Source organism: Anser brachyrhynchus (assembly GCF_964034855.1).
Source record: "Anser brachyrhynchus genome assembly, chromosome: 26".
In the NCBI taxonomy this organism is placed as follows: domain Eukaryota; kingdom Metazoa; phylum Chordata; class Aves; order Anseriformes; family Anatidae; genus Anser; species Anser brachyrhynchus.
The window spans coordinates 2,486,802-2,514,774 of NC_137719.1; the positions used below are offsets into that span (position 1 = coordinate 2,486,802).

The 27,973-nt window shown below is 65.5% G+C and overlaps 2 protein-coding genes across 8 annotated transcripts; one reads left to right on the forward strand and one right to left on the reverse strand.

Moving 5' to 3' along the window:
- Nucleotides 1-605: 605 nt before the first annotated feature.
- On the forward strand, nucleotides 606-17,120 carry FER1L5 (fer-1 like family member 5; the record flags this gene model as incomplete). The annotated part of the gene is made up of 38 exons (XM_080568379.1): nucleotides 606-690; nucleotides 927-982; nucleotides 1,062-1,153; nucleotides 1,230-1,539; nucleotides 1,617-1,745; nucleotides 1,821-1,883; nucleotides 1,954-2,004; nucleotides 2,079-2,109; nucleotides 2,194-2,309; nucleotides 2,412-2,532; nucleotides 2,607-2,704; nucleotides 2,775-2,843; nucleotides 2,939-2,982; nucleotides 3,052-3,125; nucleotides 3,540-3,767; nucleotides 3,839-3,963; nucleotides 4,041-4,132; nucleotides 6,075-6,188; nucleotides 6,267-6,434; nucleotides 6,503-6,617; nucleotides 7,505-7,770; nucleotides 8,237-8,759; nucleotides 8,839-9,174; nucleotides 9,686-9,847; nucleotides 10,849-10,874; nucleotides 10,985-11,210; nucleotides 11,832-12,208; nucleotides 12,282-12,437; nucleotides 13,219-13,450; nucleotides 13,746-14,471; nucleotides 14,979-15,067; nucleotides 15,138-15,233; nucleotides 15,319-15,460; nucleotides 15,537-15,636; nucleotides 15,734-15,927; nucleotides 16,019-16,128; nucleotides 16,213-16,360; nucleotides 16,437-17,120. The coding sequence occupies 38 exons, from the start codon at nucleotides 606-608 to the stop codon at nucleotides 16,506-16,508; spliced, it is 6,162 nt and encodes a 2,053-aa protein (XP_080424505.1). The 3' UTR covers nucleotides 16,509-17,120.
- Nucleotides 16,741-26,767, reverse strand: LMAN2L (lectin, mannose binding 2 like). Of its 7 annotated transcripts, none has more exons than XM_080568293.1 (9): nucleotides 26,336-26,742; nucleotides 24,789-24,869; nucleotides 23,521-23,638; nucleotides 22,620-22,702; nucleotides 20,991-21,023; nucleotides 20,465-20,626; nucleotides 20,276-20,390; nucleotides 18,920-19,039; nucleotides 16,741-18,390 (listed from the first exon to the last, which is right to left on the reverse strand). In XM_080568293.1, the coding sequence occupies exons 2-9, from the start codon at nucleotides 24,858-24,860 to the stop codon at nucleotides 18,248-18,250; spliced, it is 846 nt and encodes a 281-aa protein (XP_080424419.1). In that variant the 5' UTR covers nucleotides 24,861-24,869; nucleotides 26,336-26,742; the 3' UTR covers nucleotides 16,741-18,247. The 7 variants fall into 7 exon arrangements, 6 of the variants coding, with proteins under 6 accessions (XP_080424419.1, XP_080424415.1, XP_080424420.1 ...); XM_080568289.1 differs by having other exon boundaries at nucleotides 24,789-24,907; nucleotides 26,336-26,729; XR_013942154.1 differs by having other exon boundaries at nucleotides 18,361-18,390; nucleotides 18,920-19,456; nucleotides 24,789-24,907; nucleotides 26,336-26,752.
- Between the last annotated feature and the right edge of the window lie 1,206 nt (nucleotides 26,768-27,973).

Sequence of the window (27,973 nt, forward strand, 5' to 3'; positions counted from 1 at the left end):
GCAGACACAAGGATATGGGGACATGGGGCACATGGATGTGGGGACACAAGGACACACAGACATGGGGACATGGGGGCACATGAGCATGAGGGCACAGTAACAGGCACAGGCATGTAGTGACAAGGGGCACACGCACATAGGGACATGGGGACACAGACATGGGGATGCAGTGACATGGGGCACATGGACTCAGTGACGTGGGACACTAAGACATGGGGACACAGGGACATGTGGACATGGGGACACAGAGATGTGGGGACACACGGATGCGGGGACACAGACATGGGGACACAGGGACATGGGGACGCAGTGACACAGGTATGCACAGGTGGGTTACGGCGTGATGCAGGGACACAGGGACGCGCAGAAAGTGACACAGCACAGTGACATGGCCACGCATGGACATGGCACAGGGTGACACGGGTGCACGGTGGCAGAGGTACCTGGTGACACGGGGACACCCGCTGACAGCAGCAGTGTCCCTGCCTGTCCCCACCGCAGCGCATGTGGTGTCGTTCCAGAACACAGACTGGTGGCAGCGCCGTGGTGACAGCCACTCGGTGGCACGGGGACACAACACAGGGACACAGCACGGGGACACAGCCATGCTGCAGCTGCTGGTGGCCAGCGCCCACATCCCGGCAGCCACGGGCGCCGGGCCCGGCGTGCATGTGTCCGCCCGCTTCAGAGGTACCGGGGGGCAGGGGGACACCGCGGTGGCCGTCCCCATGAGATGGGTTGGCGTTGGCCATCCTCATGGGATGGGGTGGCATCGGTCATCGTCACGGGACGGGATGGCATCGAGCATCCTCATGTGATGGGACGGTGCCAGCCACACATGGGGACAGCGTGCGGGGACAGGGACAGTGCCACCTCAACGTCCCCAACGCAGGCTGCTGCCACCGTCCCTCCTGTCCCCCCCCCAGGTGTCCCCAGGAGCACCCGGGTGGTGCCGGCAGAGCGCAACCCCACCTGGAACGAGGTGACGTGGCACGGGGACAGCCAGCAGTGGCATGGGGACACTCGTGCCACCCTGCTGACCGCTGTCACCTGCCCTGCAGACACTGGTGTGGCCGCTTGGCGCCCGTCCCCTGCGCCCCTCGGCCAGCCTGGCCCTGCGCCTCCGGCACTGGGGCCAGCCAGCACCCCAGGGGTGAGTGGCACCCATGGGTGGGCACCGCAGGGTGCTGTCCCCAAGGTGGCCGTGCTCACCGTCCCTGTCCCCCCAGGGAACTGGGTGCCACCACGGTGCCACTGGGCCGGCTGGCGGAGGAGCCCGGGCTGCCGCTCGCCCTCAGCCACCTCCCGCTGCTGGACCCTCGGGGACGTCCCACGGGGGCCACTGTCACTGTCCGCTGCTCCTACATCCCCCCCGGCCAGGTGACAGCAGGGGACACCGCGCCACACCAGCAGGGACGGGTGGCGCCCTGCCTGTCACCCCCATGCCTCTCCCCGGCGGTGGGGACAGCCATCGGGGTGCCACCGGGGCCACCACACCACCACGCTAAGCCTGTGATGGAGAGGAAGGAGGATTTCCAGGTAGGGCACCCAAGGGTGCGGTGGCACCCGAGGCGGTGTCCCAAACAGTGGCCGCCGTGTCCCGACGTGTCCCGTAGGTGCGGGTGAGGGTGATCGAGGGCCACCAGCTGCAGGGGAATGACATCAAGCCGGTGGTGACGGTCCTCATCGGCGAGCACCGCTTCAGGACCAGGATCCGCGCGGGGAACAACCCCTACTACAACGAGGTGGCCCCAGGGGATGGCGACCCGCCGGTGTCCCCTCCCCGCCCACCACCACGCTCACAGTTTTGCCAATTCTAGGTGTTTTCCCAGCATTTCCACCTAACGCCCGTCCAGCTGGCAGCAGTGCCCATCCACGTCCAGGTCGGGGCCGGTGGCACCTGTGGGGTCGGTGACAACAGGGTGGCCGCTGACGTTGTCCCCAACCCCACAGGTTCTCAACTCCCGGGCCATCCGTGCTGAGGCCACCATCGGTGCCTTCAAGGTGAGGCTGGCAGCAGGGAAACGGGGTGAAAAACCCCATTATAGCCATTTTCCTCCCTTTTTGCTTCCCCGCAGCTGGACGTCAGCACCGTCTACAATGCGCCCGGTAGGTGAGCCCCCCGTGGGGCGGTGGGTGCCCCTTGGGGTGTCACCACGCCCCGGGGAGGTGACACGGGTGTCCCCGCGGCAGGTCGCAGGCTGAGCTGGAAGTGGCTGAGCCTGCAGCACCCCCGGCGCCCCGAGGCCGGGTCCTGCGGCTACCTCCGCGTCAGCCTGGCCGTCCTCCGCGCCGGCGAGCCTGTGGCGGTGAGCACCGTGCCCAGCACCCTGAAACCCCCCTAGTGTGCACCTGTGATTTTTTTTTAATTATTATTTTTGATTTTGGGTTATTTTTGCCCCCCACGCCAGGAGCCGGAGGAACCGGCGGGGAGCGAGGAGGTGGAGGCCAACCTCCTGCAGCCTTCGCCGCTCACCGCGTGCGTGGCCACGCTCCAGCTCCGCGTCTACCGTGCCGAGGACCTGCCCCAGGGTGCGCCACGGGGACGGGGGACACGGGTGTCACCTTGTGTCCCTGTACCCACTTGTCCCCCCTCCCCGGTGCAGAGGAACCGACCCGGCCGTACCTCCCAGCAGTGCTACCGGCCGGCGGCAAGCGGGGCTTCGTGGCGGCGGCGGTGCGAGCCAGCTTCGCCGGCAGGACGGTGGGTGGTGGGGAGCACCCATGGGTGCTGGCGGTGGGCGGGGGATGATTTCTGTGTCCCCCCCCTACAGCTCTGCACCCGGGTGATGCCCCCCGATGCCAACCCTGCATGGAACGAGGTGCTCTTCTTCCCGCTGCGGGTGAGGTGCCCCCCACACCCCCCAGGTGGGGACCCCCATTAAAACCCTTATTAATTAATGCTGTCCTTTCCCCCCAATATTTTTCTGCCCGGCAGCTGCCCCCCGTCTGTGATGCCATCGAGCTGGCCATCGTCAGTGGGTAAGTGGGGTGTTCCCCAATTTGGGGGGGCCCCTGGCATCACCCCCCACCCATCGCTGCCACCCGTAGGTCCCGCGCCAAGGTCCTGGGCACCGCCACCCTGCACCTCTCCCAAATCTCCTCTGCTGGCGCCGAGCTTCAAGGTGAGCGGGGTCCAACCTCGGGGGGGTCCCAAGCACCTTCTTCCCCCCCACTGAACCCCCTTTTTTGCTCCCAGGGGGGGTCTCTGGCTTCTTACCCTGCTTTGGACCCAGCTTCCTCCCATTCTACGGCCCTCGGCCAGATCCTGCCAGGAGACCCAGCACCCCCAGTGTGAGTACAGCGGGGGGGGATAGCACCCACGCTGGGGGGGGGACACCAGCCCACAGCTGCTCCCCCCCCCCTTTATTTTGCAGGACACCAGGGTTGCATACCGGGGCCGGGTGCTACTGGAGCTCAGCACCCACACCGGGAGCCCAGATGGGCGCCAGCAGGACACCATCGCCCCCGAGGACGTCGCCCGCGTGCAGGTGGGGACACGGTGCCATGCCACTGATGGGGCTTTTGCTTTTTAATAGGGGGGGAGCAGTATTTATTTGAGGGATTTTGGCTTTTTTATCCCCAGCGCCTCCTGCCCCGGCGCCGCCGTTTCGGGCTGTGCGGGGTGTTTTACTCGGCCACCATGCTGGCACCCGCACCCGAGCTGCTGCGCTTCGAGCTCAGCATCGGCAACTACGGGGACACCAGTGACCCCACGTGCCGCCCCGCTGCCTCCGCCACCCCGCACGGCCACCCCCTCTTTGATGGTGAGCACAGGAGACACCCCTGTCCCCCGCCCCGGGTCACCACGGGGATGCTGATCCTGCTGTGGACGCAGGCAATCGCTACCACTACCTGCCCTGGTACGACGCCAAGCCGGTGGTGGCCGTCACCTCCATTTGGGAGGACGCCGGCTACCGCTGGGACGCCACGAACCTGCTGCAGAACATGGCCCAGAGGCTGGTGAGCACCCATGGGTGGGGGAGGCGGGGGGCGAGCACCTAGCGCAGGCGGTTTTTGGGCAGCGGTGAGCTCCACAGGAGGGAAACGTGGCCGCGCTGCGGGATGCGGGGACGGCCACCTGCGGGGACGCCGGGAGGAGGCTGCTCCGGGAGCTGGCACGGGACTGCAGGTGAGCACCCATGGGTGGCCCATGGGTCCCCCAGGGTGCAGCACCCCTGAGACATCCCCACCGGCAGCCCCGCAGCAGCCCCCAGGGTGCTGGTGGTGGGACATGGAGGGGAACCCAGCACCCGCTGAGCTGCACTGGGGCATTTTTGGGGGGAAATGGGGCATTGGAGGGAAAAAAGTGGGTCATTTGGGGATAAAAATGGGATGTTTGGGGGACAAAATGGGTATTTGGGGGGGAAATGGGGCATTGGGTGGAATATGGGGAATTTCCGGGGTGGAAATGGGACTTATGGGAGAAAATGGGGCATATCTATGGGTGAATGGGGCATTTTGGGGTGAAAATTAGATATTTGAGGAGGAACAGGAAAATTCTGGGGAGAAACGGGGCATTTTAGGGGGAAATGGGGCATATCTGGGGGAAAATGGGGAAGTTCTGGGGTAGAAATGAGACGGGGAAAACGGGGCATATCTGCAAGTAGAAGGGGTATTTCTGGGAGAATATGGGGCACTTCTGGGGTAGAAATAGGACATTTTAGGGGGACATAGTACATTTCTAGTGGAAAATGGGCTATTTAGGGGGGAGGAAATGGGGCATATCTGGGGGAAATGGGGCATATCTGAGGGAAAACGGGGCACTTTTGTGGTGTAAATTGAACATTTTAGGAGGAAACAAAACATCTCAGGGGCAGAAAAGTTGCATTTATTTGGGAAAACAGCACACTTCTGGGCTGGAAACGTGGCATTTTGGTGCAAAATGGGGCAGTTCTGTGGGCAAGCATCCCCGGCATGCTCCCTGCTGTCCCCATCCCGGTGTCCCCAATCCGGCAGAGTGGCACTGCCAGTGCTGGAGGCGCAGCTCCCCAAAACGCCGCTGGACACGGAGCTGCGTGCCGCCCGCCTGCACCTCCTGCGCCTCATGGCCGCGGCGGCGACCGCCGGCCCCCCCGCGCGGTGGCTGGGCCGCGCTGCTACCGGAGGCCGAGGCCTGGCTAGGCCGCGTGGCCGCTCTGGCGGCCGAGGTGAGGGGAAGGCCCCAAATTCGAGGCCCCTCTCCGGTGCCTGGCCCTGGGGCTTTGCCCTCAGCCCCGTCCTGTCCCCAGCCGCAGGCCGGTGTCCCTGACGTGCTGCTGTGGCTGCTGAGCGGGCCACGGCGGGTGGCCTGCACCCGCATCCCCGCGCACTGCCTGGCGTTCTCGCCCCGCGGCCGTGCTGCCTGCGGGAGGCTCTGCGGCCGGACCCAGACCCTCTTCTTGGGGGTAGGGAGCAGCGTGGCTGTCCCACGTCCCTGCCGTGTCCCCTCGGTGTCCCCTTTGTGTGTCCCCTCTGTGTCCCACCAGTGTCACCTCCATGTCACTTCCACATCCCCTCCATGTCCCCTCTGTGTCCCACCAGTGTCACCTCCATGTCACTTTCACTTCCCCTCCATGTCCCATCTATGTCCCCTCCACGTCCCCTCCACATCCCCTCCAGTTCCGCTCTATCTCCCCTCCATGCCCCAACCACGTCATCTCCATGTCCTCTCCATGCCGCCTTTGTGTCCCGTGTCCCCTCCACATCCCCTCCATGCTCCTCCTGTCCCCGCCATGTCTCCTCCACGTCCCCTCTCTGTTCCATTTGTGCCTTGTCTATATCTCCCCATGTCCCCCATGTCCGTCCACTTCTCCCATGTCCCCCCCAACATCTCCCATGTCCCCAACATCCCCCATGTCCCCCCACATCTCCTGTGTCCCCCATATCCCCCCACTTCCCCATATCCCCTCTGTCCCCCATGTCCATCCACATCTCCCATGTCCCCACCACATCTCCCATGTCCCCACCACATCTCCCATGTCCCAGAGATCCCCCATGTCCCCCCATGTCCCCCACTTCCCCCACGTCCCCTCATGTCTCCCATGTCCCCCACACCCCCCACATCCTCCCCCCTGTCCCCCATGTCCCCCCAGGCCTCGGGCCACATCCATGCCCAGCTCCGTGTCCGGCTGTGGCTGGGGCGCGTGGCTGAGAGCCGGGACCTGCCGCGGTGCCTGGAGGGCACCCTGCGCTTCTATGCCGAGACGGTGAGCACTGGGAGGGACACGGTGACATGGGGACATCCCCGACGTCCCCCTGAGCCCCCCACCCTGGTCTTGCTGCAGTACGAAAACCAAACGAAGCTCCTGGGCAAGTGGAGCGGGAGGGGGCTGCCGGGGCGCCCCAGCTTCTCCGACATCACTGGCAAAGCAGGGCTGCCCCGCCACCGGATCCGGCCCCCCAAGGGCTGGCGCTGGGACGGACCCTGGGCTGTGGAGCCACAGCGGCGGTGAGCACCCTGGGGACCCTGCGCTGAGCTGGAGGGGACGGGGAGGTGACACCGGCTTGTCCCTGTCCCCAGGCTGCTGCTGGACACCGAGGCCAACCTGGGTGAGGTGCTGGAGGAAGTCTACGAGAATGAGAGCCGGCAGCCCGGCGGGGACTGGGGGCCCGCCGCCATGGCCAACACCGATGCCGTGAGTGAGGGGTGACACAGGGACACTGGGGGTGCCACCAATGGGGTGGCACCAGTGCGCCGGGGCTCAGCTCCCACCCAATGCAGGTCGGTGCAGCGGTGCCCCCCAAGGAGGAGGTGGCTTGTCCCCAAGGCTGGCACATCACCGACAGCTGGCGGGTGGACGTGGCGGGGGCCGTGGATGAGGCCGGTGAGCGGGCGTCCCCAGCGGGTACCATGGGGAGGGTGGTGGTGGCAGAAGTGACAAGGACACCCGGGTGGCACAGGCTGGGAGTACGGGGCAAGCACAGCGCCCGGCAGCCCCCCACTGGCATGGCACCCTGCTGAGAAGACGTACCACACGCACCGGCGACGGCGGTGGCTGCGCACCCGCCGCAGGGAGCCCAGCGCCCAGGGACAGGAGCAGGACGTGGCCACCTTCCTCCAGCTGGTTGGGGCAGGGGGGACAGGGTGACAGGGACGGGGGTGGCAAGGTGGGGGTAGAAGGAGTGGGATGGTGGGGATGGGGTCATAGGGATGGGGTGGCAGGGATGGGATGGCAGGGATGGGGGTGGCAGGGATGGGATGGCAGGGATGGGGGTGGCAGGGATGGTGTCACTGGGATGGGTTCACAAGGATGGGGTGGCAAGGTTGGGGGTGGCAGGGACAAGGTGGCAAGGAAGGGGGTGATGGGATGGGGGTGACAAGGATTGGGTGGCCGGGACAGGGTGGCAGATAGGAGGGTGGCAGGAATGGGGTGGCAGGATTGGGGGTGCTGAGGATGGGGTGGAGGGGATGGGGATGGCAGGGATGGGGGCGACGGGATGGGGATGACATGAAGGGGGTGGCAGGGAAGGGAGGTGACAGGATGGGGGTGACAAGAACAAGGTGGCAGGGATGAGGTGGCAGGGACAAGCCTACAGCCACCAGTGCCCTGCCTTGAGCATCCCCATCTGCTCCCCGTGCCACCATCCCCTGCGTGCCACATGTCCCCTCAGCACAGCCCCGAAGCGCCGGCGGCGGACGAGGCGTGGGAGTACGCGACCCTGTGGGGCTGCCGCTTCCACCTGCGGCCCCGCGCCGGGGACCTGTGCCGGCGGCGCTGCTGGCACCGGCGCATGGTGCCATCGCAGTCCTCGTCCGTGGCCCCCATCTTCCTCCTCGAGGGCTCCCCGGTACCGCAGCGCCCGGCCGCCAGCGTGGGAAGGGGGAGCTGGGCAGGGGGCAATGGGGACGGGGTGCTGGGGAGGGGGCTGTGAGGGTGGGGGGCGGCAGGGGGTGGTGGGATGGGGGGACAGAGGGGGAAAGGGATGGGGTGATGGAGGGAGGGAGGGACAGAGGGATGGATGGATGCTAGGACAGAGGGATGGACACAGGGATGGAGGGACAGGGGTAAAGGGGGGGACAGATGGACACAGGGATGGTGAAATGGAGGGACGGGGATGCAGGGCAGAGGGATGGACAAAGGGAGGAAGGGATGGAGGGAGAGAGGGATGGAGGGATGTGGGATGCAGGGACAAGGGAACACGAGGATAGCAGGATATGGGGACAGCAGAACCCAGGGGCTTTGGGATGCAGGGACAGGGGACACGGGGGCATCAGGGGAAGGCTGACCCCCTGCCCCACATCCCAACCCCACAGGGCGCGGAGGCGGCGGTGCCGGAGGGAGAGCAGCCGGCAGCAGGGACCAGGAGCCAGGGACGCCCGCAGCAGCCCATGCCTCTCATCCTCTGCACCTTCCAGCGTGAGCGCCGGGCTGCTGGGAGGGGAGGGTCCCGGGGGGGCTACAGGACCCCCTGCCACCCCCTGCCTCTCCCACAGGGCCCAGCTTCTTCCAGCTGCGCTGCTACCTCTTCCAGGCACTGGAGCTGGTGCCCCACGGCACCAAGGCCACGGCAGGTGGGACCCCCCACCCCTCCCCGGCACCCCGGACCCCCCCAGCAGGCACCCCGGGGTGCTGACGGTGGGTGCCGCTCCCGCAGACCCCGTCGCCCACGTGTCCTTCGTGCACGTCAGCCAGAGCACCCGGGTGCTCGCCCGCACACTGGACCCACGCTGGGACCAGGCGCTGCTCTTCCACCGGGTGCTGCTTTACGGGGACCCCCGGGGGGTCCGCGACGAGCCCCCGGCCGTGGTGGTGGAGGTGTTTGACCAAGAAGGAGAGGTACGGCAGGGGGGGAGGCACCCATGGGTTGGGGACACCCATGGGTGGGGGGCACCCACGCCCAGGTGCTGTCTTGCAGGGTGCTGGCAGTTTCCTGGGGAGGTGCGTGTGCACCCCGCATGTGTGGCTGGATCTGGGGCGCCGGCAGCCCCCCCGGCTGCGACGTTACCCGCTGGAGGGGCCGGGAGGGCCGACGGGGGAGCTGCTGGCTGCCTTCGAGCTGCTGCACGAGGCTGAGGTGAGGGGCGGGCAGGGGGGTGGCGTGGGGGCACCCGGAACCTGTCCCCATCATTCTCGTGCCCCCCGATCCCATCAGGAGGGGTCCCTGGCGCAGCTCAGCACCCCGCCGTGGAGGGACGGCACCTTCAGCGTCCCCCTGGGCATCCGGCCCCTCCTGCGGCTGGTGGCGCTCGAGGTGACCCCGGGGACAGGGACGGGGATGGGAACAGGGAGGGAGATGGGGTGGGAGGAGGTTTGGGGGGGAACGGGCTGGCTGGGGACAAGGATATGGATGAGGACAGGGCAGGGATGGGGACAGGATGGGGACAGGGAAGAGAACAGGATGGGGACTGGGATGGAGATGGGATGGGGACTGGGATGGAGAGGGGATGGGGACTGGGATGGAGAGGGGATGGGGACTGGGATGGAGATGGGATGGGGACTGGGATGGAGAGGGGATGGGGACTGGGATGGGCACAGGACTGGGACAAGATCGGGACAGGGGTGGGGAAACGGGAATGGTACATGGAAATGGAAATGGGATGGGGACAAGGTCAGGGATGGAGACTGAGAGGAGATGGGGCAGCGATGAAGAAGGGACTGGGGACAAGGACAGGGATGAAGAAAAGGATGGAGACGGGATAGTGGCAACGGTGGGGGGTGAACGGGTGCCGGGGGGTGACAGGAGCCACGTGGGACCCCCGCAGGTGCTGGCGTGGGGGCTGCGGGGGCTGCGCGGCCGCTCCCCCCTGCCCGTGCGCGCCCCCTGCCTGGAGGTGCAGTGCGGGGGCCAGGTCCTGCGCACGCCCCCCATCGCCGACCTCGCCGCCAACCCCAACTTCCCCATCAACGCCTTCCTGCTGCCGCTGGTGAGGGTGCGGGGACGGGGGGCGGCCCACCCGTGGGTGCTGCCGGTGGCACCCGGGGTGACGGCGAGGTTTGGCCCCAGCACCTGCCGGCGGAGGAGGAGTACGTGCCCCCCCTCCGGCTGCGGGTGCTGGACACGCAGGGGTTCGGGTACCGGCCCGAGGTGGGGCAGGCATGCGTGCGGGGCCTGGGGCGCTTCTGCTGCCAGCCCGACGGTGGGGGGCGGCTGTCTGGACCCGGTGCCCCCCCAGCGAGCCCTGGCCCTGGTATAGCCCTGCCCTGCCCCTGCCCATCCCCGGCACCCTCCTGCCCCATGTCTGCCCTCTCCCTGGTAGCCCCTTCCCCATCCCTGGTACCTCTCTTCCCCTTCCCTTCCCCATCCTTTCCCCCTCCCTTCCCCATCTGTTCCCATCCCTTCCCCATACTGGGTACCTCCCTTCCCCATTTCTTCCTGTCCCTTCCCCAACCCTTCCCATCCCTTCCCATCCTTTCCCCATCCCTTCCCAACCCTTCTCATCCCTTCCCCATCCCTTCCCATCCCTTCTTATTCCTTCCCCATCCCTTCTCATTACTTCTTATCCCTTCCCACCCCTTTCCCACCCCTTCCCCACCCCTTCCCCACCCCTTCCCCATCCCACCCCTTCCCCATCCCACCCCTTCCCCATCCCATCCCATCCCATCCCATCCCATCCCATCCCATCCCATCCCATCCCATCCCATCCCACCCCATCCCATCCCATCCCACCCCATCCCATCCCATCCCATCCCATCCCATCCCATCCCATCCCACCCCATCCCATCCCATCCCATCCCATCCCATCCCATCCCATCCCAACCCATCCCATCCCATCCCATCCCACCCCATCCCATCCCATCCCATCCCATCCCATCCCATCCCATCCCATCCCACCCCATCCCATCCCATCCCACCCCTTCCCCATCCCTTCCCATCCCTGCCCGTCTCTTCCCCTCTCTGGGATTTCTTTCCCCTCTCCCCGCACAGCCGCTGCCTGGGACAGGATCGCTCAGGTGAGTCCCCCCCCTGCCCCTCCCCACCCCAGTCCTGGCAGCGCTGGCCCCGCAGCGGGGTCCCCGGCCCCCCACCTCCGTTCCCCAGGTGTCCCCTCTGCTCCCTGCAGATGCTGCCCAAGATCACCGCTGAGAAGGGGGCTGCGGACAAGGTGGGCACGGGAAGGGGGCCCCCAAGGGCACCGGGGCTGCCCCTCCCCGCCTCACCCTGCTCCCCACCAGGCTGTGGAGAGGGAGGAAGAGGATGAGGAAGAAGGAGACTGGTGGAGCAAATTCTATGCGGCCATGGGGGACACAGCAAAGAGCCACCGGGGGACACACAGGGACAGCCTGAAGGTGGGCTGGGGCAGGGGACAAGGATGGGGATGGGGAGGGGACAAGGACAAAGATGGGGATGAAAACAGAGATGGGAATAGGATGGGGATAAGGGTGGGGAAGAGGATTGGGACAGAGATGGGGTGGCTTTAGGAACAGTGATGGGGATGGGGACAGGAACAAGAAAAGTGATGAAGAAGGGGATGGGATGGGTACAGGGACAGGGATGGGGACAGGAATGAATACAAGACGAGGACAGGGACAGGAATAAAGGTGGGGAGGGGACAGAAATAAAGATGGGGAGGGGACAGGGACTAGGCGGGGGACAAGGATGAAGAAGAGATGAGGACAGGGACAGGATGGAGACAAAGACGGGACAATGATGAAGAAGGCAGTGGGATGGGGACAAGGCTGGGGATGGGGACAGGGATGAAGACAAGATGAGGACAATGACAGGGACAGGAAGGAAGGTGGGATGGGGATGGGGACAAGGCTGGGGATGGGGACAAGAAGAAAGAAGGGGACGGGGACTGGGTGGAGAGAAGCATCAGGACAGGGATGGGGCTGAGCTGGGGCTGGGGACAAGGACGAGGACAGCGGTGGGGACAGTGCCAGCCCCACCGGCCACCTCTGTACCCCCAGGTCTACAGCTGCGAGTTGGAGGCAGTGCCCGAACTCGAGGGGCTGCAGGATTTCTGCCAGACCTTTCCTCTCTACCAGCCGGGGGGGCCACTGGGGGCTGGGGAGGACCCCGTGCCTGTGGGCGAGTTCAAGGTGAGAGCCCACGGTGTCCCCTGGGGACCCCAAACGCAGGGCCAGGGCACCTCGGGGTGCACAGCTGGGCTGTCCCCCCCCACCTCCAGGGGCTTTTCTGTCTCTACCCCCTGCCCGAGGACCCCGGGGTGCCCCCCCCGCCGCGCCACTTCCAGGAGCTGCCCCCCAGCCAGCCCCAGCAGTGCCTGGTGCGCGTCTACATCGTCCGCGCCTTCGACTTGTCCCCTCGTGACCGAAACGGGCTGGTAAGGCCACCCCCATGTCCCCCACACCCCATGTCCCCCTGGGTCACCCTGATGTCCCCCCCACCGCTGCCAGTGTGACCCCTACGTCCGTGTCTCACTGGGGGCGAAGACGCTGGGCCAGCGGGACCAGTACGTGCCCAACACCGTGGAGCCAGTTTTTGGCAGGTAGGGCCAGCGCGGGTGGCGTGGTGGCACTGCCACTGCTGGGTGGCACCAGGCTGGCACCCAGGTGAGGTGTCCCATGAGGGTCCGTGCTGGTGGGTCCCCATTCCTCGTGCCACCAGGTCCAGGTGCCACCAGGTCCCCAAGCTATTAGGTCCCCATTCCTCATGCCACCTGGTCCAGGTGCCACTGGGTCCCCAGGCTGTCAGGTCCTCATGCCACCATGTCCCCAGTTCCTCTGCCAGCAGGGCTCTATGTCACTGGGTCCCTGTTCCTCATGCTGGAGGGTTCCTGTGCCACCACATCCCCATCCCTCATACCAGCAGGTCCCCACGCCACCAGGCCTCCATACTAGCAGGTCCCCGTGCCACCAGATGCCCCATTCCCAGTGCCCACAGGTCTCCATAACACCAGGTCTCCATAACACCAGGTCACCATGCCACCAAGTCCCTTGGCCAGCAGGTCCCCATGCCTTTAGGTCCCCATTCTTGTACCCTACTTCCCATGCCAGTACACCCTTGTGCCACCAGATCCCCGTTTCCCATGCCAGCAGGTCCCCATGCCAGGAAGTCCCCATTCCCCATGCTGGTGAGTCCCCATACAATCCAGGCCATCATGTCACCAAGTCCCCGTGCTAGCAGGTCCCTGTGCCAGGAGGTCCCCATCCCACCAGTTCCCCACGCCACCAAGTCCCCATGCCAGCAGGTCCATGCCTGTAGGTCCCCATTCTTGTGCCAGCGGGTCCCCATGCCCTTGGGTATCCCCATACCCTTGGGTGTCCCCATACCCTTGGGTGTCCCCATGCCCACGGGTGCTGGTCCCCGGGGCTGACGGCACCGCGCTGCCAGGATGTTCGAGGTGACAGGCACCATCCCGCTGGAGAAGGACCTGCGGGTCTCGCTGCTGGACTACGACCTGCTGCCTCCCGACCAGGAGATCGGCAGCACCACCATCGACCTGGAGAACCGGCTGCTGTCCCGCTTCCGTGCCCACTGCGGGCTGCCCCGCCTGTACCACACGTGGGTGCCCCAGGATGGGCACGGCGCTGGGGCACCGGGACCTGAGGGGGACACGGGGCGATAGGGACGGGTGGGGGCATGGGGTTGAGTGTGGGGAGATGGGGAGGGAGCGAGCACAGGGGAATGGGGACAAGGAGATGGGGACAAAGAGGCTGGGAGGGCAGAGGGGTTGGAGCTGAGGAGATGGGGACAAGGAGATCAGGACAAACGGATAGGGACAAGGAAATGGGGAGAGCACAGGAGGGTGGGCACGGGGTGATGGGGATGAAGGGGTACATGGGGATGGTCATAGGGATGGGGACAGGAGATGGGGACAGTGGGCATGGGGATGGGTACAAGGAGTTGGGATGTGGTAGGCACCAGGATGGGCACATGGAGACGGGGACAGGGTGGGTACAAGAGGATGGGTGCAGGGGGATGAGGATGGGGCTGGCACAGGGATGGGCACAGGGGAACTGGGGCCGGGGAGATGGGGCAGGGGGGGCCCACAGACACGAGGACATGGGATGGGGTGGGCACAGGGAGCTGGCAGTGGCAGAAGGGGGAAGGGGACAGGGGGATCGGGTGGGCACAGGGAGATGCGAACAGGGAGATGGGAATGGCACAACGATGGGCATAAAGGGATCAGGCAGGCTCGGGGCTATGGGGTGGGCACAACAAGCGGCACCGGGAGCTGGGGAGGGGACACCACGGTCCCCAGCCCCTTCACTGTGCCCTCAGCGCCGGCCCTGGGCGCTGGAGGGACCAGCTCAGCCCCAGCCGGGCTCTGGAGCACTTCGCCCGCACCCAGGGGCTGCCAGTACCCGAATTCAGCGCCGACGGCACCGCCGTCACCTTCGGGTGCTCCACCTTCCTGCTCAGCCATTTTGGTGCGTCGGGGTCCGGGGGTGCTGGGGAGGGATCACGGGGCCCCTCCGGTGGTGCGAGGGCTCGGCCTTGCAGAGAGCGGCCCCCCCGCGCACCGGCACCCTGGGGCGCCCCGGGAGCGCCTGGCCCTGCACGTGCTCCGCGCCTGTCGCCTCGTCCCCGAGCACCTCGAGACGCGGACCCTCTACAACAGCACCCAGCCCGGGCTGGAGCAGGTGGGGATGCCAGGACGGCGGGGAGACGGGGATCCTGGGGCACAGAGGGACGGGGCGGGGAAGGTGGGGACCCTGGGGTGACAAGGACCCTACTGTGACAGGGGCTCCTGGGCAGGGGGGGGTGCTGAAGAGAGGTGATGGGGACCCTGGGGTGATGGGGACATGGCTGGGGAGGGACCCAAGGGTTATGGGGACTTTAGGGCATGAAGGGATGCTAGGGAGTACAACGGGGACCCTGGGGTGACAGGGACCCCCCTGACAGACAGGGACACCAGCAGGGGGGTAAGATAGGGACCCTGAGCCAAAAAGGGATACACAATGGGGACACTGGGGTGACTTGGTTGGGTGCTGGGGGAATAAGGGGAACCCTGGGGTGACAGGGACCCCAGGCCAAGGGGGGATGCTGGGGGCAGGTGGCAGGGACATTGGGGACACCCTGGGATGGAGGGGGACAGTGGCACAGGGACAAGGGTGCCGGTACCAGCCTCCCCCCGCCCCATGGTGCAGGGCAAGGTGCAGATGTGGGTGGACGTCTTCCCTGCCAGCCTTGGGCCCCCCGGCCCCCCCGTCGACATCACCCCCCGCAAACCCCAGAGGTGAGCACCCCGCTGGGGGACAGGGACGTCCCCTGGGGGTGGGAGGTGGCACGTCCCCGTCCCCCTCCAGGTACGAGCTGCGCTGCGTGGTGTGGAACACGCGGGACGTGGACCTGAGGGACACCAACGTGGCCGGGCAGAGGATGAGCGACATCTACGTCACCGGGTGAGCCACAGCCACCGCCGGGGGCCCGGTGGTGGGGATGGGGACAAGGGTGACAGCCACGTCCCGTCCCCCCGGGGCATGGCAGGTGGCTGGACGGGCTGGAGGAGCAGAGGCAGAGGACGGACGTGCACTACCGCTCGCTGCAAGGGGACGGCAGCTTCAACTGGCGCTTCGTCTTCCCCTTCGAGTACCTGGTGGCCGAGCGGCTCTGCGTCCTGCCCCGAAAGGTGCCGGGGTTCCCCTGGGGCAGGCATGGGGCTGGGGGGCACCGAGCATGACCCACCCTTCCTTCCCGCTATTCAGGAGCATTTTTGGAGCCTGGACGAGACGGTGCAGAAGCTGCCCCCCAAGCTCATCCTCCAAGTGTGGGACAACGACGTGTTCACGGCCGATGACTTTTTGGGTGAGACCCCAGCTCCCTGCCCAGCGGCTGCTGGGGCGGAGGGGGGTACCCACAGGTGATGGGGGCACCCACGTTTTGGCTTTTCCCCCCCATGCAGGCGTCCTGGAGCTGGAGCTCAGCCGGCTGCCGCAGCCAGCCCGGCGCCCCCAGGACTGTGCCCTGACGCCGCGGCCGAGCCGCTGGCCCTGGCGGGGGGCGCGGGGACCCCCCCACCTCTCCCTTTTCCGGCAGAAGCGGGTGAAGGGGTGGTGGCCCTGCACGGTGCAGGAGGGCGGCAAGCGGCGCCTCTCGGTACAGCAGGAGGGGTGGGGAAAGGGTGGGCGGCGATGAGAGGGGGGCACAAATCCCGGCCCCCACCCCCCGAATCCATCCCCCCCTTCAGGGTAAGCTGGAGCTGAGCCTGGAGCTGCTGAAGGCCAAGGAGGCAGAAGAGCGGCCGGCAGGGAAAGGGCGAGAGGAGCCCAACATGTACCCGGCCCTACAGCCACCCGTGTAAGCCCCCGCGTGGAGCCCCCACCCAAAAAAAAGGGGTGCAGGGGGGTGGCGGTGGGTGCCCCCAGCTGGGTGTCGTTGCAGGAGGCCGGAGTGGTCGTTCCTGTGGCTGCAGGCACCGCTGCGCAGCCTGCGCTACAGCCTCTGGCACCGGCACCGCTGCCGCATCGTGCTGGGGCTGGCCCTGCTGCTGCTCCTCGCCCTCATACTCGCCTTCGTCTACGCCGCACCGGTGAGCGCAGTCCCCCCCGATCCCTCCCCCTGCCAGCCCCAGAGCCCCCCCGAGCTCCCCTCTCTGCCCCCCGCAGGGTTATTTGGCCATGAAGCTGGTGAACCCTCTGCAAGGCTGGCAGCTCTTCAGCAGTGCAAGCAAGCCCTGAGGGGCCAGCCCTGCTCGGGGACACCCCCGGGGCACGAGGATGCTGGGTGTGGGGATTGCCGAGGGGCTGCCACCCCCCGGTGTCACCTCTTTAATAAAATGGGACCCAAATGACGGGCATGGCATCATCCCCCGACTCTGCCGGCTTCATCTCGGGGAGCAAGGCACCACGGGGCCAGGATGGCGCCCTGGGGTGCTGGGGCTGGGTCGTCCCAAGGAGAGCAGCGGCCACGTCACACACACCAACGTTTATTCCAAGACACCAGTAACAGCTCTGGGAAGAGGCGCACGCATTTCACTCCTGGTCATCAGGCAAAAAAACAGAGGCAAAACGCCAGAAATAGTCCTTTCAGGCCACAAGAACGCCTGGGCACTTCTAAAAAAGCTTCCACCTACCCCGGCGGCAGCTTTCTGCCAAAAAAGCAGTGGTTGCTCACAAAAAAACACCGCTCCCCGCGGGCTGGGACCTGGCTGGGTCAGAAAGCACCCCGGGAAGCAGCAGGGTGCGGAGGACACGGCTCCCAGCCCTGCCCCAGGGCCCCAGCAAGGAGGGTGCTGCAGAGATTTCGCCATCTGGACGTGCCCAGAGCTGCTGGGAGGCTCCTGGGACAAAGCGACCTCATTTTTCCCCTCTCCTGGGTCCCTCCGGGGACCCCCTGCCACCACCCCTCGCTCTGGGATAGTGACCACAGGAGCTCGAGGCAGTCCCCGGGGGGGGGAAGGTGGCCGCCCCATCCCTTTGGGGGCAAAACCGGCCGCGCCGTTCCTTCTGGCGACCGCCGGCGAGAGAAACACAGCAAGAAGGCGCTGAGGTAGGAATAAACTACAGCTCCCTGAAGGGCAGCGGGAGCTGCGGCTCCAAGAGGCCCGCGCAGCTCGGCTCCTCCTCGGCGGGGTCGGGACGCAGCGAGGGGGAGCCCCGGGGAAAGCCGGCAAAGCCACGACACGGCATGCGGACGGCACCGGTGCGGGAGGCGTGCGGAGGCAGCGGCATGCTGGAGCGGGGAGAGGGGCCGAGCCCCGGGGGGCAGCAGCAGCAGCAAACAGGTGGTAAAAGAGGGGAGCACGGAATTAAGCCCCCAGCGGCCAGGCAGACTGCCAGCTCGAGCTGCCTGGGATGGGGAAATCCGTCAGCAGCCCGAAAACACCAAACCGGGGAGGCTGAAGGGACCCAGAGGGGTTGTGCGGTGGTGGGGGGAGCTCAAGGTGCCAAGGAAAAGCAGTCCGGTCTCTAGAGACGGCCTAAAAAGCAGCTGGGGGGGGGATGAGCAGCTCGGCAAACCCCTCCTAGAAAGGAAACCGCTGCAGAGGGGCTGTCGTCGGAGCCTGGCGAGGAACGCAGGCGCTTGGCGGGGCTCTGCTCGCTGCGTCGCTCTCAGCCGGGATTTCACAGCCGAAGCAGTGACCTCTGTATTCCCCGGAGAGCAGAGAGGCGGCTCGGCGCTGCCGCAACCCCACAGCCCAGTCCCCAACAGCTCCCAGAGCGAGGCTCCTGCTCCCAGCAAACTCTCAGGGGACGGCGGCTCCGTCCCCGCAGCACCCGGCCCCAGCCACGCCGCGCCGGGGGTCCCCGCTCGCACCGGGGGGTCCTGGAGCCTGACGAGAAACGGCGGCCGTCCCCGCTGGGGCTTTGGGGACACCGGGGGCCCTGCCACGAGGCCGGGTCCATCGCGCTCTGGCCAGCCTGGGATGGGAGCCAGGGTGTGGCTAGCGAGGGGCCATCCCAGGCAGGCTCCCAAGTCAATAGAAGTGTTTCCGGCTCTGCTCCTGCCACTTGTTGTAGACAATGACTCCGATAACGATGGCGAAGACGATGGCAACGAGGGAGAAGAAGACGATTAGGAAGAGAGCCAGGCCGCTCATGGGCTCCAGCGGCGCCTCCACTGCGAGACAGAGGAAGAAGAACGGCTGTGAGCTGGACGATCAGCTCGCCCCCGTCCTGTCACCGCTTCGGCCATGGGCTTTCCTGCAGGGAGCTCATTCGGAAGGACACAAAACCGGTGGGAAGAGCTCCTGTGGCTGGGAACGAGGCTCTGGGTGCCCTGTGGGCTGGCGAGAGCCTCGCAACCCAGCCAGCGGACACGCGAGGAGGGGCATTTCTGGACAGGAGCAAACACCACCAGGGCCCAAGCCTCCGTGAGGTTTCGGCAGACCAGCACACCTCATTTTGGTGATGCCGTGACCACGGTTAGCCCGGCACGCTCTGGGGGGCAGCACTTCTCCTCCAAGCGTGCCTGTGCCAAACGAAGGCAGGCGGTGACCCAGATTGTGGCACAGCGGGCGAGAGAAATCTGGGCATGGGCCTCCTGATCCCAGCTTGGGCTCAGCTGGTTTGCTGGTGAGGCGCCGTTGTTTCTGCTCCGTGACCCCGCAGGTCCTTCTGCCGCTGTTCTTCCCCCTGCTCCTACTTACTGCCCGGCAGCTTCAGGTTGTCCACCACGGGCAGGTACACCTCCCTGTCCCGCTTCTCCTCCTCCGGCGTCCGCTCCACCGTCAGCTGGTAAAGCTTCAGCGAGATGATGTCGTGGTTGTCTGCAAGCAGAGCAGAGACACGTCCTGAGGTGCCACCGACCGGCACGGCTCCGGCCGGGGACCTGAGTGCCACCGGTGGCACGTCACAACTCGGGCACCAGCCCCAGGCCGCCGGCTGTCCCCTGCCACGGGGAGAACTCACCTCTCGGGGCAGGGTCCACGCTGGGCTGAAAGCTGTGCCCAGCACGGGGCCCTCTTCCAGCACTTCCAAGGGGAACTTTTAAGCTACTTAAACCGAGAAACAACAGCCCAGACCGGGAGATCATCTGACCCCAAAGCATTCAGCCACCCGAAAAGAGCGTGTTAGAACCAGCCTCACATGACCCTATTTCCTTTGCTCGTGACTGCGGAGTTATTAGTGGGACAAGGCGAGTGCTCCACGCCAGCCTGCGAGCTCCCAGGGCATTAGGCAGAGATCTGAGGAAGAAAAGGAACTTTTGTTGGAGCTAACAATGGGCCCGGACACTGGCCATCAATGCGCTTTTGTAGGGGCATAACTCAAAATCGGGCTAAAACCTGCTGAAAGAGACACAGCGGGGTAACTTCAGGCCTCCCGGCACCCCAAGCAGTGCTGCAAGAAGTGAGAAAAGCAAAGCAGAGGGCTTCAGCTCCCTGCCAAACCCGATTTCCATCAGCCCTTGTTGCACCACTGCTTCCAGACACATCTGGCCGGTCCCTTCCTCAACATCGCTCTTGGGCTGGGAAATCCAAAGCACTATGAGAACTACACCTGGAGAGGCAGCACAGCACCCCCGTGTTTTAACCCCCGGGGTGCAGTTACCTCCAGCACTGCCCTCAGGCCCCGCCGACCACTATGGGTCGAGCCAGGAGAGCACAGGAGGAGATTTTCAGTGCTCGCTCTGCGTTACTCCTCCCAGGGCACACATTTTGGAGACGGCCCCTCGTGTTTCTCTGCTGTTTGCTCTGAGATGTTGGCTGAAGCCTGGCCGTGTCCCTGTCACCGTCTGGGTGTCACCGTCAGCCTAACCCGGTGGCAGGAGGAGCTCAAGCAAAGTGCTCGGGGGCACAGCACACCCAGACCGGGGATTTGGCTCCTAGGGAATTGCTGCAAGACGAAGAACCAAGGCTCACAGCCTGGGGGTGCCTAAAGCACGGAGAGATTTTGGGCACGTCCATGAGCCCCGCCACATACCCAGCTGCACCTCCAGCACCCAAAGCTGCTTAAGTCCTGCCAGAGCTGCTTGGGAAGCGCCACTCGGGGCCCCGTGGCGGTACCTGAGAGGTCTCCAGTGACAGAGGAGGTCCCGAAGTAGTACCCGCGGGGCAAGCGCACGCCTGGCACGTCGATGCAGTCCCGCCACTCGTGCTTGCCATCGATGTCAATCATCACCTGAAGGAGAGGAGGCTGCGGTAGCACCGGGGGGCTGGGGGGCTGCCCGCTCGGCCCCGGCCATCCTCACTCACCGTCAGCCTCCTCTTGACGTAGCGGATCACCAGGAAGGTGTCGTGGTTGAGGTTGCGCACCATGGCCGTGCAGCCCCCCAGCTCCGTGGGCCTCCCGTCCCGGTCGTGGTCGTAGGTGAGCGAGCCGTTGTTCACCATGGCAGAGATGTAGGGGAAGACGCGCTGCGGGGGCAAGGCTGGGGGTGAATTCGGGGCTCTCCCCCCCTGGCTGCTCTGCCCACTCCGTGTCAGCGTCACGGCACACCTGCGGGGTGAAGAGCCGCGCCACCCTGCACACCCCAAACTCCTTCACTCCCCATCTGTGCCTCCCCAAACTGGGCTCAGCAGCTGACCGCGATCCCTCGCCACCCTCCAGCCTTCCTCTGGGTCAGCCGCGGCTACCGAGCAGCTGGGATGGAGAGCAGCTCCCACGCCTGCCTCCCTGGTCGCACGGGGATTTCTGGAGCCGGGATGAGGGAATTCCCTCACGGGGAAACGAGACGAAGCCAAAGAGCTTGGAAACGAGTAGGTTGGCAAGAGCAAGTACCTGATTTCCCGGGCTGTACCTCCTCTTCTGAGCCTGCGAGTCCAGGGTTATCGCAAAGCAAGAAAGAGCACAGAAGCAAAATGGTCACGGACCAGAGTTTAGGATTAACTCGCAACCTGGGAAGTTCCTCCCTGCAGAGCTCAGCACGCTACCTGCCTAGCGGAGGGGGTTTGTAGGGGCCAGGTCCCAAATCCCGGGGCACAGGGCTAGGAAGCAGCACGGGTGGGCAGAAGCCCCCTCGTGCACCACGTTTCTCCTCCTCAACGTGCAGCACAGCCGCTCCCCTGCGCAAAGCCACGTGCCCCGAGCACAGGCCCTGACACTGACCACGACCGACAGCTCCCCAACAGCTCCCAAGGGTCCCGCAAGCCACCCGCCCCCTTCCCTCAATAATAAAACACTTTAACTTTTAACAGAGACAAAGCAGCTGCCAGCCCCCACGCCTGATCGGCGCTTCTCCACCTCTGTCCTTTCTCATTCGGTCGCAGGAGGGCAGCCCCTCTGGCTGCTGACTATGCTGTAAAGCCATACACATCCCATAAACCATTTTATTTTGTTTAAATAAAGGCTGCTGTGCCTCTTTACCCCAGAAAAGCACGGCCACAGCCCTGCACGTCAAGAGGACGGCCTCACCTACCCACCGCCACGCCAGTCCCCGAGCAGTGCCGGTAACGGGAAGGCGCTGCTGTGGGCACAAAGTCCGCCCCCGTGCCAGGGCAGGCTGCTGGTAACGTCTGAGCAGAAGCAGCCGGTTACTCAACGTTTGCTCAGCAGCTCCAAGGCCAGGGCGCATCCAAACGGTGCCCCCTCTCCCTCGGGGACCGCGGTGAAGAATGACAGTGGTGCTGTGGGGTGGTTGGTGCCAACGTCTTGGGGCGAAACAGTAAAACAACGCCTGTTTTCTAGGGGCAGCTGGAATCGAGGGCAGGGCCAGCTTTGTTTTCGGGCTGACAAAACTGACTCCAGCATCAGGACGGGTGGAGCCCGCTTCTAACTGCCTCTGCGCCCTCTTCTCCACAGAAACCAATAAACCCCAGGCAAACAAACAACGCATCACGGACCCAAAGGTCTTCAGACGGGCACCTTTCAGGGACACAGCACAGTCACGCTGCGCGCCCCGGAGCAGGTCCTGCTGTCTGGCTGCCATAAATCAGCTCGGCAGGCTGGGGTTGGCCGCTGGCCTGCTGCTCTGCTCGAGGTCTACAAGGACCAGGCTCACGGTACAGCTTCCCCTCAACTGCCGCTTGCCAGCAGCCTCCAGAAAGCGCAGGAGCTCGCCACGCGGAGGTGATGAGATCCACGAATTTTCTCCCACCCCAAGATTTTTTCCCCTGGGTGAAGCTGACAACAAAACCACCCCGCAGCTTCTCACCTATCTGAGAGGTTATCGCTTCCCTGGGCAGAAGCCAACTACACAGGGAGGGAAAGGGCGCAAAGGAAGCCGAGCAGCGTCCGCTTGTAGCCAGCTGGCCTCTGAGTTAGGAGCCCAAACCCATCCCACCTCGCCGTGCGGGTGAAGGGCTGCACCAGCTGCGAGGCCGTAACCTGGGTGCTGAGCCAGCGCTGCCCGTGCCACGCTCGGCAGGCACCCGGCGAGCAGCACGGCGACGGCCATCGCCCCTCGCTCACCTCCTGCTGCTTCTCCTCGTTCGGGTAGGTGTCCACAAACACCCCCAGGCCCAGGAAGTTATCCTTGCTTCCAAAGACAGGTCCTAGAAGAAATAAAACGGGCTGTGAATGATGGCGCGAGGCGAGGAAGGCATTGCAACGCCAGGCAGGGTTGGTTTACGAGTTCCTTCGCATCGCTCTCTGCACCGGGTAGCGAGGCGGGTGCTCTCCAGCTTGCACAGGGTCAAGTTTACTTCCAAATCACTGAGGGAAACCCGCTGCAAGCTGAGTTAGCGAGGCGTAAAGGGTCAGGGCACGCAAAGGCTTGCTGACACCAGGCAGGGAGACCCAGGCCAAAGGCTGATGGGGATCACTGGGGGGGCTCTTCTGCCCCCAGCTTTGCCTGTTCCTACGTGAGGGGCCGATGTCACCTCGCGGAACTGGGCTTCACACGCCAGAGCCGGGCACTCCAGGGCTCCACGCAGCCTTGTGCGGATAATCGAGCGCACAGACCCGCGGTGCCACAGGCGGGGAGGTCAGAGGGACAGGTTAAACCCCCTGCCCTGCGCTGGGCCAGCCTTCAGCTTCCTCCCCAGCCCACTCCTTACTAGCTGAAGCCCCGTGCTTCCACTTACACCGCCCTGCACGCCCCGAGATCGAGGCAAACAAGTCCCAAAGGCGCTGGGCAGGCTCCAGCCTCCCAGGGACCCCCCACACCCCCAGCGCCACGCATCTCTCACGGCTGTTACCCCCTTTTGGGCCTGCCAGCGTGAAGGGAAAGCAGCCCTCAGGCCCCACAGCGCCGCAATTCCGCAGAGGGCTCCCGAGGCAGCGCGCAGAGCAGGAGAGGCAGCACCTCGAGGAGGCGGCACCGCACCATCCCCGTCCCCTGCGGGCACAGCCCCGGCCCCGCTGCCTTCACCTGGCTGCATGCGGTCCTTGGTGTACCAGATGGCAAAGCCGTCGCCGTTCAGGTTCTTCTTGCCTTGCCCGTGGATTTTGAAGTGCACCTGCATCTCCCAGTCGCGGAGGTAGCACGGCTGCAGGAGGAGGAACGAGCGCGTGAAATCGGGGCGCCCCCGGGGGCCCCCCAACGCCCCCCAGCACCGAGGGTCAGGCAGCGACCACCACCGCGACAGCCCGCGGCCCCGCCGAACCCGCGGGCACACGGACGCTCCCCATTTCCCCGGGCAACAGACGGCGCTGCCCTGGGCTTCGGATGGGAGCGAGGATAATTAATGTCCTAATTAACCTCGAGGGACATCATTAGGCCGAGGGAGTCGGTCGTTGCCCAGGGCTATGAGGAGCCAAGAAAACAAATCCGGGCTCGCACTACTCTGGGGTGACGGCAAGTGGCGGGGTCTGTAACTCGCGCCTGGGTGAGCGACAGCAAGAGCAGCCCGGGGAGCAGCTCTGCCTTCCTAATTGCTGCCGAGCCAATTATTGCTCGAGCTGCAAACGAACCCCCTGTCGGAACGGGCGCGGAACGCGATAAGCCCGGCGGCAGCTGAGCCTCGCACAGGCAGCGATATTTTGTGGGAGCCGAAAAGAGGACTGAAAACCCCACACCCAAACCTCCCCCAGCGCTTTATAGGAAGGGCTCTGGGTGGGGCAGCCCAAGACCCCCCCCAGATCCACGCCAGGACCCCCCCCTCAGAGCAGTCACCCCAAAAGGGGCTCAGCCTGCGCAGGAATCCCCGAGCCACGTGCTGCACATCTCGGCGTTGCTGCCCCCGGCCCCAGTCCCCTGCCCTCACCGGGCCCCCCAGCCCCATTCCCGCTGCCCCCCTCTCCCTACCCCCCCAAATCCCCCCCATTTCCCCTCCCTTTACCCCGGACCCTCAAACCCAACCTCCCCCGCACCCCAATAACGCCCTCCTACCTGCTGGCCTGGCCCCCCAAACCTCCCCCGTTGCCCTAATTTGACCCCCACCCGTCCCCCAGCTCCCCCAAATCCCCCAACCACTACCGCCCCACACCCCCAGCTCCCCAACCCCCCTTTTCCCAGCCCCCCCCCCCCACCTCCCCCAAATTCACCCCATTTTCCAGGCCCGAACCCCCCTTCCACCTGCCCCCCGACCCCAAAAGCTCTCCCTCCGGACCCCTTCCCTCACCCACCCCGTTCCCCCACCCCGCAGCGGGTACCCCCAGCCCCCCCAAAACCCCGGTGCCCCCCAGCCCGGGGCTCACCACGCGGTTCCAGACGGCGCCCCGCTTGCTCTGCGCGTCGGGGGTGAGGCGGATGTACTGCGTCATCACCATGGCGTTGCCCTGCAGGTCCCACAGCCCCGAGCTGGCCGAGCCCACGCCTGCCGGCCCACACACGCGGTCGCTGCCGGGCACCCCAAAACCTCGGCACCCCAAAGCCCCAAGGCCCGGACACCCCAAATCCCTCGTGCCCCAAAGCCCAGGCACCCCAAAGCTCCAAGGCCCCAAGGCCCAGGCACCCCAAAGCCCCGCACCAGATGCCCCCAAAGCCCGGGTACCCCAAAACCTCAACACCCCAAATCCCCGCGCTGGGCACCCCAAAACCCCCGCACCCCAAACTTGGCACCAGATGCCCCAAAGCCCTGACACCCAAACCCCCACACCAGGCGCACCAAATCCCAGTACCAGGAACCCCAAAGCCCCTGCACCCTAAACCTGGCACCCCAACCCCCCCATGCTGGGCACCCCAAAATCCCCAGCACCCAAAACCCACACACCAGGCACCCAAAACCCAGTACTGGATGCCCCAAATCCCTACACTGGGCACCCCAAATCCCCAGGCCCCGGCATTCCAAAACTTCGCACTGGGCTCCCCGAAACCCCCAGTGCCCCAAAACTCGGTACCAGGTACCCAAAACCGCCAGGACCCCAAAACCACATACCGGGCACCCAAACCCCGGTACCAGGCACCCCAAATCCCCTGCATCGGGGGCCCCAAATCCCCCACACCCAAAACCCAGTACTTGACACTCCAAACCCGGGTACTGGGCACTCTAAAAGCCCCACACCCCAAATTCCTGGAACCCCAAAACCACATAATGGGCACCCCAAATCCTCCACGCCCCAAAACCCGGTACTGGGCACCCCAAAACCCAGCACCCCAAATCCCTAGACCCCTAAAACCACATAACGGGCACCCAAATCCCGGTAGTGAGCACCCCAAAACCCCCGGCACCAGGCATCCCAACCCCCCCACACCAGGCGCCCCAAAGACCCCAGCATCCCAAAAGCCCCTCACCTTAAACCCAGCACCAGACCCCCCAAAAGCCCCAGTATCAGCTCCCCCAAAACCCCAGTACCCCAAAATCCGGTACGGGGTGCCCCAAATCCCTATACCAGGCACCCAAAACCCCAGAACCCCAAATACCGGCACCCCAAATCTGGTCCCGGGCCCCAAGACCCCCAGTACCGGGCCCCCCAAAAGCCTGCAGTACCCCAAAACCCGGTACCGGGTGCCCCAAATCCTCGTACCGGGCACCCAAAACCCCAGTACCCCAAATAGCTGCACCCCAACACCACACACCGAGCCCCTCCGACCCCTGGTACCGGGCACCCCCCAACTCCTGGTACCCCAAAACCCGGTACCGAATGCCCCCAAACCCCGTACCGAGCACCCAAAACCCCAGTACCCCAAATCCCGGCACCCCAAATCCGGTACCCGGCCCCGCCGACCCCCAACCCCCGGTACCGGACCCCCGACCGCCGGTACCGGACCGCCGACCCCCAGTACCGGACCCCGCCCCGCTCACCCTGGTAGGGCTTGGAGAGCGAGTGCTCCCGCTTCAGGTGCTCCTCGGTCTGCTCGGCCCGCGGCCCGCCCAGCCGCAGCGCCACGGCCAGCAGCCACAGCCCGGCCCGCCACCGGCCCGCAGCCGCCGCCATCTTCCCCCGCCGCCGCCCGCCCCGCGCGCACATTTTCCGCCCCGCCCCGCCGGCGCCGCGAGCTGATTGGCTGTACCGCGCCGTCCGTCAGGAGGAGGGGCGGGGACAGCGCGCGGGGCATGCTGGGGAATGGAGTCCTCGGAGGGCCTGGGGCCCGCACCGCAGGGCCTGCCCCGCTCCCAACTGAGGGGAGAGCCCGGGGCCGCGCGGGTCCTAGCGCCCCCCTCCAGGTCTCGGCTTCCCGAGTCCTGCCCCGCAGGTCCTGGCGGCCGCCCAGGGTCCTAGTGCCCCACTCCTGGCACTTAGGTCCCCACCCCCGGTGTCCTTAGATTCCCTCCTCCATGCCCCTAGAACCACCCCCATGCCCCTGGACCGCCCCCGAGACATCCCCCCATGCCCTGAGAGCCCCCCTCTATGCCCGTAGACCCCCTCTCCATGCCCTTAGACCCCCCCCCATGCCCTTACACCCTCCCCTTCCATGCCCTCAGAGGCCCCCTTGCCCTCAGGGACCCCCCTTGCCCTCAGCGCCCCACCTTATCTCCCCACCTTCGCTCCCCATCCGTTCTTCTGCACACTGACCCACTCCACATAAGAGATATCCCCATATCCTATCCTACCCTACCCTATCCCATCCCATTCCATCCTAATCCCATCCCATCCCATCCTACTCTACCCTATCCTACCATACCCTATCCTACCCTGTGCTATCCTATCCTACCCTATCCCATCCCATCCCCTCCCCTCCCATCCTATCCTATCCTGTCCCGTCCTTTCCTATCCTATCCCATCCCATCCCATCCTGTCCTGTCCCGTCCCGTCCTATCCTGTCCCATCCCATCCCGTCCTGTCCTATCCTATCGTGTCCCATCCTGTCCTATCCTATCCCATCCTATCCTGTCCTGTCCCGTCCTGTCCCGTCCTGTCCTGTCCTATCTTACCCTACCCTACTCTATCCTACCCCATCCCATCCCGTTCTATCCCATCCCATCCCATCCTATCCTATCCCATCCCATCCTACCCTATCCTACCCTACCCTGTGCTATCCTATCCTACCCTATCCCATCCTATCCCCTCCCCTCCCATCCTATCCTGTCCTATCCCATCCCATCCCATCCCATCCCATCCCATCCCATCCCATCCCATCCTGTCCTGTCCCGTCCTGTCCTATCCTACCCTACTCTATCCTATCCTACCCTATCCCATCCCATCCCATCCCATCCCATCCCATCCCATCCCATCCCATCCCATCCCATCCCATCCCACCCCATCCCATCCCATCCCATCCCATCCCATCCCATCCCATCCCATCCCTAACCCCACCCCTTGTGGGCCCCACCCCATCCATCGCCCCTTTAAGCCCCGCGCTGGGCGTGTCCGCCCTCCGCGGGGAGGGGGCGGGGCACTGGCGGGGCGCGGCCTCCCCTTCCCGGGCGGGCGGGCCGGGGGGGGCGTGGCGCCGGGGCGTGACGTCACGGCGAGCGCGGCGGCCGCGAGACCCCAACATG